This window comes from Triturus cristatus, unplaced genomic scaffold (genome assembly GCF_964204655.1).
Source record: "Triturus cristatus unplaced genomic scaffold, aTriCri1.1 SCAFFOLD_594, whole genome shotgun sequence".
In the NCBI taxonomy this organism is placed as follows: Eukaryota; Metazoa; Chordata; class Amphibia; order Caudata; family Salamandridae; genus Triturus; species Triturus cristatus.
The window spans coordinates 119,625-128,234 of NW_028188396.1; the positions used below are offsets into that span (position 1 = coordinate 119,625).

Consider the following 8,610-nt stretch of genomic DNA (forward strand, 5'->3'; position numbering starts at 1 on the left):
AGGCCTTATTCCGATACTGTAAAGCAGCTAAATACACTTTCCTGAGTATGTGAAGTGTTTTATTTTCACACCTCCAGCCAGGGGTGAAGCCTGAAATCTCACCCTGCGCGGAGCTCCATGACCCTGGGTAGAAGGTGCGACTTCATCCCCTTGAAGCATAACACCTCCAAGTGTCACAAGTATCAGTAAAACTGGTGCCAGGAGGCTGGAAGTAGGCCCAAGGCCTTGCAGGCCTTATTCTGATACTGTAAAGCAGCTAAATACGCTTTCCTGAGTATGTGAAGTGTTTTATTTTCACACCTCCAGCCAGGGGGGAAGCCTGAAATCTCACCCTGCACGGAGCTCCATGACACTGGGTAGAAGGTGCGACTTCATCCCCTTGAAGCCTAACACCTACAAATGTCACAAGTATCAGTAAATCTGGTGCTGGAGGCTAGAAATGGGCCCGAGACACTGAAGTCTTGGATCTGATAATGTAAAGGGCTTTGTGTACCTTTTGAGTGAAGTTTTTTTTCCCACCTCCAGCCGAGGGTTAAATCCTGAAATATTACCCCAATCGAAGCTCCATAGCCCTGTGTAGAAAAAGTGACTTCGTCCCCTTGGACCTAAAATGTTAGTACTTTTTTTTTATTTTTGTATTAAACATTGTTAAAGGGGTGACTGGAGGCTAATAAAATGGACCAGATACTGTGAAGGACATTATTTCATTTTTGGGCGAAAAAAAAATAAAAAAATAAAAATATATGTATTATATTATTATTGCGATTTTTTTTTTTTATTGGGGCCCATCTCCAGCTAAGGGGGAAAACCTGAAATGTTACCCGAAGCGGAGCTCCATTGCCCTGGGTAGAAGTAGTGCCATGGTCCCCTTGAACCAAAATGCCAACAAAAGAATAAATAAATAAATTTAAAAAAAGTACTAAAACAGGTGCTTAGAGGCCCAGAGGGTCCCGAAATCGGTCACGATCGATCACAAAAAAAATGAGGATCCCACACCCCATGGCCCTGCATGGGAACTCTATTTTACTGACTATTAAGCCCCCACGGAGTGGGGGCTTACAGCGCCCGAGCGGGAGACAAAAGTTAGAGTTAGCGCGGCCGATCCGCCGCCCGGCCATCTGGTCGCTCAGCTCCGAGGGCCATCTGGTCGCGCAACTCGGCGACCAGATGGCCGGCCGCACTCCCGGCGCGGCTAACTCTAACCTTTGTCCCTCGTCCGTGTTCTGTAAACCCCCACTACGTGGGGGCTTAATAGTTGAGGGAGAAATGACCGGCCCTGGGCCGGGCCAAACTCGCCTTGGGTCCCCAGTACAGGGCTCTAGGATGGCGGGCCCCTGGGCCGGCCTATACCCGCCTTAGGTCCCCAGTTCAGGGCTCCAGGATGGCGGGCCCCTGGGCCGGGCTATACCCGCCTTAGGTGCCCAGTACAGGGCTTCAGGATAGCGGCCCCATGGGCTGGACTGGGATGAACGCGCCCCTGGACCCCCATGCCGGGGCTCCAGGAAGGCACCCTGGCCCCGGGACAGTGCCTTGCATGGCAGGGTGGCTGCGGAGAGTTCCCCTGATGCACCCCTCACTCGACCCGCTGTGGGCCTAGAAAGCAGCCCTAGCGCATAGACACAGCTCTCCCATGACATCGTGGTCGGCTCTTAAAAGAGCCTTTGGGTTTTGTTTTGTTTTTTCCGTGGGCAAGCCGAGTGTTTACCCGCCGAATCCGTAGAGGGTGCGACCCTGACGCTTCAGGGCGTAGACCACATCCATGGCGGTGACGGTCTTCCTCTTGGCGTGCTCGGTGTAGGTGACGGCGTCCCGGATCACGTTCTCCAGGAAAACCTTCAACACCCCGCGGGTCTCCTCGTAGATGAGGCCGGAGATGCGCTTGACCCCGCCACGGCGCGCCAGGCGGCGAATGGCTGGCTTGGTGATGCCCTGGATGTTGTCCCGGAGCACCTTGCGGTGCCTCTTGGCGCCGCCTTTGCCGAGCCCCTTCCCTCCTTTACCGCGTCCAGACATGGTCTCCTGTCGGTGCTGTGACTGAGCAGAAATGAGGGCCGCGGCCAGCGGCGGCTGCTTATATGGAGGAGCTGTGCCGGACCAGCTAGGGCGCTGCAAGCGGCCCACGTGACTCAAAGGATGGCGAGGGAGCCCGCCCCGGACCGCCCTCTGCAGGGAGCGGGGGCTGGAGCGGCCGTTGCCGTTTGAAAAAGAGCGCGCTCCCAGCCGCCTCTTTGTCGTGGACTCTGCAGCTGCCGCCGGGGCATAGATCACAGTCAAGCACACACACACGCGCCTCCCTTCCCGGGCCCCCACTCGTCACCGCGGCCCGCCTAACCCTGGCGCTCGGTGCCCGCTCCCACCATGAACAGAAGGCTCTGAAAAGTGTTAATGGAGCAAACAGGTTAACGGCCTCGCCGGCAGCACCCAGCTGTGTGCGGCCGCCCGCCACCCCGTAACACTGTCCACATGTCACGCCCGGTTGTGGCAAGTCTGTAAACTGCCCCTATTAAAATGTACATTTTTTTTTTTTTTTTACAAAAACATTATTATTGTGGGCCTCAAGCTAGGTTTTGGGACGGGGGCAAGATCTACGTGTACGTCCGAGGGCTTGTGCATGCCCTCCTATGTAGCGACGGTGCGGGCGCTGCCGCAACTATGAAGCCGCCAGAGTAACACCTTGGCCACGGATACGCTCTTTGATGGAGTCTGTGGTTGGCCCTGAAAAGAGCCTTTGTGTTTAGGGTGCGTTTCCACGGTGGTCTGCGGGCCTTTACTTGCTTGCTTTGCCCCCTGCCTTGTGGCTCTCGGTTTTCTTGGGCAGCAGCACGGCCTGGATGTTGGGCAGGACTCCTCCCTGGGCGATGGTGACTCGGCCCAGCAGCTTGTTCAGCTCCTCGTCGTTGCGGATGGCCAGCTGGAGGTGTCTGGGGATGATGCGGGTCTTTTTGTTGTCCCGGGCCGCGTTGCCGGCCAGCTCCAGGATCTCAGCGGTCAGGTACTCCAGGACTGCAGCCAGATAGACTGGGGCACCGGCGCCCACCCTCTCGGCGTAGCTTCCCTTGCGGAGCAGCCTGTGCACACGGCCCACGGGGAACTGGAGCCCGGCTCTGGAAGAGCGTGTCTTGGCCTTAGCGCGGGCCTTTCCTCCTTGCTTTCCGCGTCCAGACATGGCGATCGATGCAGGGGCTCACTCACACAACAGAGAGAATAGTACTGCTGTTCTGCGGGACTCCGGCGATATAAAGACTTCGGGCGCTTCTGATTGGTTGACAGCTAGGCTCTGATAGTTCTTCTCATTGGAGGGAGGAGGGCTTCCTTTTCACCAATCAAAGTTCCAGTACCGCATTACAAAGGGAAGTGGGGGCCCTGCCTGAGCCTGCCAATGAGACGGGAGAGCAGAGAAGCAGCTACTTTACACGGCCAGCCTATAAATACAAGTGCCGGGCTCGCCTGCCTTATTTCTCTCGGCTCCACAGGAAGCGGTGCAGATTGTCGACCATGCCTGAACCAGCCAAGTCCGCGCCGGCTCCCAAGAAGGGCTCCAAGAAAGCGCTCTCCAAGCCGCCCAAGAAGGACGGGAAGAAGCGCAAGAGGAGCAGGAAGGAAAGCTATGCTATCTACATTTACAAAGTGATGAAGCAGGTGCACCCGGACACCGGCATCTCCTCCAAGGCCATGGGCATCATGAACTCCTTCGTGAACGACATCTTCGAGCGCATCGCCGGGGAGGCTTCCCGCCTGGCCCACTACAACTCGCGGCGCACCATCACCTCCCGGGAGATCCAGACCGCAGTGCGTCTGCTGCTGCCCGGAGAGCTGGCCAAGCACGCCGTGTCCGAGGGCACCAAGGCCGTCACCAAGTACACCAGCGCCAAGTAAGGCTTCGAGGCGCATCCCCAACTAACACAACGGCTCTTTTAAGGGCCACTCACGTCCTCCCCTAAGAGCTAATGTGCTTCATTTATGACCGGAGAAAGAAGTGTTTTAAACGGTAATGTTGAGCGCACAAGACCCGCTCTCACGGGGCTTGCTGCAGACCGAGGGACGATGGACCAGGCAACCCGTTTTAATAAGCATGTTTATATGAATGAGCCCTCTTTGGGACCAAGTGTCACACAAGCACTGTAATGTAACGATGACGTTAAATAAAGCCCACGCGGAACTCGCACGGCTGCCCCCGGGCTTATTGTTTCCTGCGACCAGTTTTAGTGTGTGCGGGTGTCACGTTGTGTTTGTACTTTAAGACCAGGGGCAACGGCTAACATCCGCCCCAGGGCAAAGGCTCCCGAAATCGGGACACATAAACCCGATGTACAGATGCCCCACAGCGCTGGCTTGTGACCAGCGGATCCCAGCACGACCCTCTACCCAAACAAAGCGCTTTATTAATTGAAGAGGTGGCTGTGCACACCGAGTGCTCGGATTTCCCAGTGCCGGTATAAGTTTCCCAGTGCCGGTATAAGTTACCCAGTACTCGGGGTACTCTCAGCCAGCCCACCCACCCACACCTGTAGAACATGGCAGATAAGAGAAGCTCGTAGGTGACAGGGTGGTGGCCCTTAAAAGAGCCGTTGTGGTGGTTGTTCGGGTCGGTGTCTCCTTAGGCCCTCTCGCCTCGGATACGACGGGCCAGCTGGATGTCCTTGGGCATGATGGTCACCCTCTTGGCGTGGATGGCGCACAGGTTGGTGTCCTCGAAGAGCCCGACCAGGTAGGCCTCGCTGGCCTCTTGCAGGGCCATGACGGCGGAGCTCTGGAAGCGCAGGTCGGTCTTGAAGTCCTGGGCGATCTCCCTCACCAAGCGCTGGAAGGGCAGCTTGCGGATGAGGAGCTCGGTGGACTTCTGGTAGCGGCGGATCTCGCGGAGAGCCACAGTGCCGGGTCGGTAGCGGTGAGGCTTCTTGACTCCACCGGTGGCAGGGGCGCTCTTGCGGGCAGCCTTGGTGGCCAGCTGCTTGCGAGGCGCTTTGCCGCCGGTGGACTTGCGGGCTGTCTGCTTGGTGCGGGCCATGGCGGGAGCGGTCTCTCTCAACGACGAGCGAGGAAGAATGGAGTTCGAGCAGGCAAGAGCCCTATTTATGCACTCGAAGACGGAGGGCTGCTCTGGTTGGCTGAAGCGACCGCCCCAGGTTTGAAAACAGCCCGCGGTGTGCAACGATTGGCTACTCAACCGGAGGCTGTAGCCTGCCTCTCCAATGAGCTGTGGAGAAAAAGACACCCTCCGATTGGACGATGTACGTTGGAGCCGAAGCCCGCGCTTCGGTCAACCTTTGTCTCCGTGTCCATCCACTCATTTGTAGTCACACGAACCACTCGCCCCCGATCAACTGGGCGAGGAGACCAGGATGTTTTAAGTGTACCGCCCTTGGTCACCCTGGAACACGCCGCCGTTGACTGCGCTCGATTTCACGTTCACAATCGTCTGCTTTATGCAGACACCACTTCGAGTCTGCCCGGATACAGTGAAAGCACCAAGGCACACGTTATCTCACATTTATTATAAACTGAGGTCTAATAACTCCCAGACCCCCTTCTTTCTTTGTTATAAAGATTCCAATCCACGCAGCACCAAAAGAGCCGTTCATATGACCAAGATCACACACGGCACTCGCGTGTGTAAAGGTGCGCTAGGGATTTACTGTGCCGTTTATTATTATTGAGAAGTGTGCACGCGGGGTGAAAGGGTGGGGGTGAACAAGCTCTCTTCTAGACCGGGTGGATGGCTCTTAAAAGAGCCGTTGTGTTTGCAGTGTCTCGGTGCAAGCCCTTACTTCTTCTTGGGCGCTGCCTTCTTGGGCTTGGCTGCTTTGGGCTTGGCTGCCTTGGGTTTGACTACCTTGGCAGGGCTTTTCTTGGCCACTTTGGGCTTCGCCGCCTTGGCTTTCGCTGGGCTCTTGGCAGCCTTCTTGGCGGGGGCAGCCTTGGGCTTCTTGGGGCTCTTTGCTGCCGCTGGCTTCTTGACCTTCTTAGGGCTCTTCTTGACCCCCGCGGGAGCCTTTTTGGGCTTCTTGGCAGCAGGGGCAGCTTTCTTGGCCGCTGGTTTCTTGGTCTTGGCGGCCGCCTTCTTGGCCGCCTTCTTGCCCTCCAGCTGCTTCTTGTTCACCTTGAAGGATCCGGAGGCCCCGGTGCCCTTCAGCTGGGCCAGGGCGCCTTTGCTGACCAGGCTCTTGACGGAGGCCTTGACCCGGCTCTTGTTCTTGTCCACATCGTAGCCCTCGGCGATCAGCCCCTTCTTCATGGCCGACAGGGAGACTCCCTTCCTCTCGGCAGAGGCGGTCACCACCTTCAAGATCAGATCGGCCACGCTGGGGCCGGAAGGCTTCTTGGCCTTGGAGGCCCCCGCTGTCTTCTTCTGCTGCTTCTTCTTGGGGGCGACCTCAGCGGGAGGCGCCGCGGCGGCTGGAGCGGTTTCGGCCATTGCAATGCAAGTCTCGGCGCGGGCGCTGTCACAGAACAGAAATGTCCCTCTCGGCCCGAGCCCCGTGAATATATACAGGGAGGAGCCAGCCTCTGATTGGTCGCGAGCAGACAGGGCTCTGCGAGGCACACTCGGCTCTCTGCTCCGAGCTGACTTTTGTGTTTCCTACCTTCCGATTATCCACGTTTTAAAGCACAATCAGTTAAACACGCGCTTCCACACATGTATGACCAGGAGCCCAGCTTCGGCCCTCTCCCGGGCCTGCCCCCGTTTCGGATCCACCCCTCGTCCCTGGCTTGTGATCCGCGGGGAGACGGCGCTCCCCCGACGGTGGACGCCTCCATGCCTGAAATCGCGGGCTCCCGGCCCCTTTTCCCCGGTCCACTCTCGCCTCCTGCGGCCGGGAGCGGCGGCCCGCGGGAGGGAGGGGGCTCCTGCAGGGAGCGGGCCCTGCGGCGTCACAGTGGGGCTGCGGGGGCCGCGGGGAGCGCGTTCTGGAACGGGCCGAAGTAACACAGGGCTCCGCCGGCCGAGCGCGGGGTGGAAACAATGCCAGGGAGCCCCCAGCCCGGCGCCTGCACCCTCGGCTGTGGCACCCACGGCTGGGGGGGGCGCAACCGGAGGCCTTTTACAAGCAGCGGGGCACGGCCCTGGCTCCGGCCTCGCATGCATCACCAGGCGGCCGTGTGCTGGCAGCTTCACATGCAGGCAGAGGGCATTCACTGCCGAGCGCCGAGCCAGAGGAGGCGGGCGCAGACTAAATAAAATAAATACAGTGACACAACGAAGGAAGGCGGCCGAGTTAGGCCTACATGTTTAAAAACACCCCAAGTGAGAGCAGAGGGTGGGAATGCACCTGAAATGGAGACCCCAGTACCGGCATGGAGGCACTCTACTGAGCTGATTTTTAAAGCTGGAGCTAGGTGTACGTCTGAGGTGACATCTGTAGACAGAGTGAGTTACTGTATGTCAGACGCTGAGCCTATGACCGGGGGGAGGCCCACTGCGGAACTGAATAGTACAGTACAGAGTGAGGCATGTGACTACAACTGTTCTACTGAGCCCTATCGCTGGAGTGGGGACCACTCCTGAATCCAATGGTATATCACGAGGGAGACCTGAGACCAGAAATGATATTCTGCGCCCTGTAGCCTAATCGAGGCCTGCTGCTAATTTGGACGGAGGTAGGGGAAGAAAACAGAACACTTCACATAGTCCAGAACGTACATGAACACCAGTCCCAGTATCAGATCTTAGCCTTCAGGATCTCCGGCCCATCCCTAGCTTCCAGGTACCTGTTTTAGTAATATGTGTGACATTTGGAGGTGTACAGCTTCAAGGGGATGAAGTTGCACCTTCTACACAGGGTTGAGGAGCTCCGCGCAGGGTGAGATTTCAGGGTTCATGCCTGGCTGGAGGTGTGAAAACAAAACACTCCACATAGTCACACCTCCATCCAGGGGTGAACCCTGAAATCTCACCCTGCGCGGAGCTCCATGACCCTGGGTAGAAGGTGCGACTTCATCCCCTTGAAGCCTAACACCTACAAATGTCACAAGTATCAGTACAACTGGTGCCAGGAGGCTGGAAGTAGGCCCAAGGCCTTGCAGGCCATATTCTGATACTGTAAAGGAGCTAAATACACTTTCCTGAGAATGTGAGGTGTTTTATTTTCACACCTCCAACCTGGGGTGAACCCTGAAATCTCACCCTGCGCGGAGCTCTATAACCCTGGGTAGAAGGTGAGACTTCATCCCCTTGAAGCTTAACACCTTAAAATGTCACAAAGTATCAGTAAAACTGGTACCTGGAGGCTGGAAACACACCCAAGGCCTTGCAGGCCTTGTTCTGATACTGTGAAGGAGTTAAATACACTTTACTGAGTATGTAAAGTGTTTTGTTTTCACACCAACAGCCAGGGGTGAACCCTGAATTCTCACCCTGCGCGGAGCTCCATAACCTTGGGTAGAAGGTGCAACTTCATCCCCTTGAAGCCTAACACCTGCAAATGTCACAAGTATCAGTAAATTGGTGCTAGGAGGCTGGAAACACACCCAAGGCATTGCAGGTCCTATTCTGATACTGTAAAGGAGTTAAATACACTTTACTGAGTATGTGAAGTGTTTTGTTTTCACACCACCAGCCAGGGGTGAACCCTGAATTCTCACCCTGAGCGGAGCTCCATAACCCTGGGT

General features: G+C 56.7%; 3 protein-coding genes across 3 annotated transcripts; all 3 read right to left on the reverse strand.

The window, feature by feature from the left end:
* Nucleotides 1–1,642: 1,642 nt before the first annotated feature.
* On the reverse strand, nucleotides 1,643–2,538 carry LOC146769021 (histone H4). The gene has a single exon (XM_085640564.1). It carries the CDS (start codon nucleotides 2,011–2,013, stop codon nucleotides 1,702–1,704), a length of 312 nt encoding a protein of 103 aa, XP_085496690.1. The 5' UTR covers nucleotides 2,014–2,538; the 3' UTR covers nucleotides 1,643–1,701.
* A 2,042-nt stretch (nucleotides 2,539–4,580) lies between these two features.
* On the reverse strand, nucleotides 4,581–5,573 carry LOC146769022 (histone H3). Its single transcript, XM_085640563.1, has one exon. The coding sequence runs from the start codon at nucleotides 5,006–5,008 to the stop codon at nucleotides 4,598–4,600; it is 411 nt and encodes a 136-aa protein (XP_085496689.1). The 5' UTR covers nucleotides 5,009–5,573; the 3' UTR covers nucleotides 4,581–4,597.
* Nucleotides 5,574–5,717: 144 nt separating this feature from the next.
* On the reverse strand, nucleotides 5,718–6,644 carry LOC146769023 (histone H1.3-like). Its single transcript, XM_085640562.1, has one exon. It carries the CDS (start codon nucleotides 6,413–6,415, stop codon nucleotides 5,765–5,767), a length of 651 nt encoding a protein of 216 aa, XP_085496688.1. The 5' UTR covers nucleotides 6,416–6,644; the 3' UTR covers nucleotides 5,718–5,764.
* Between the last annotated feature and the right edge of the window lie 1,966 nt (nucleotides 6,645–8,610).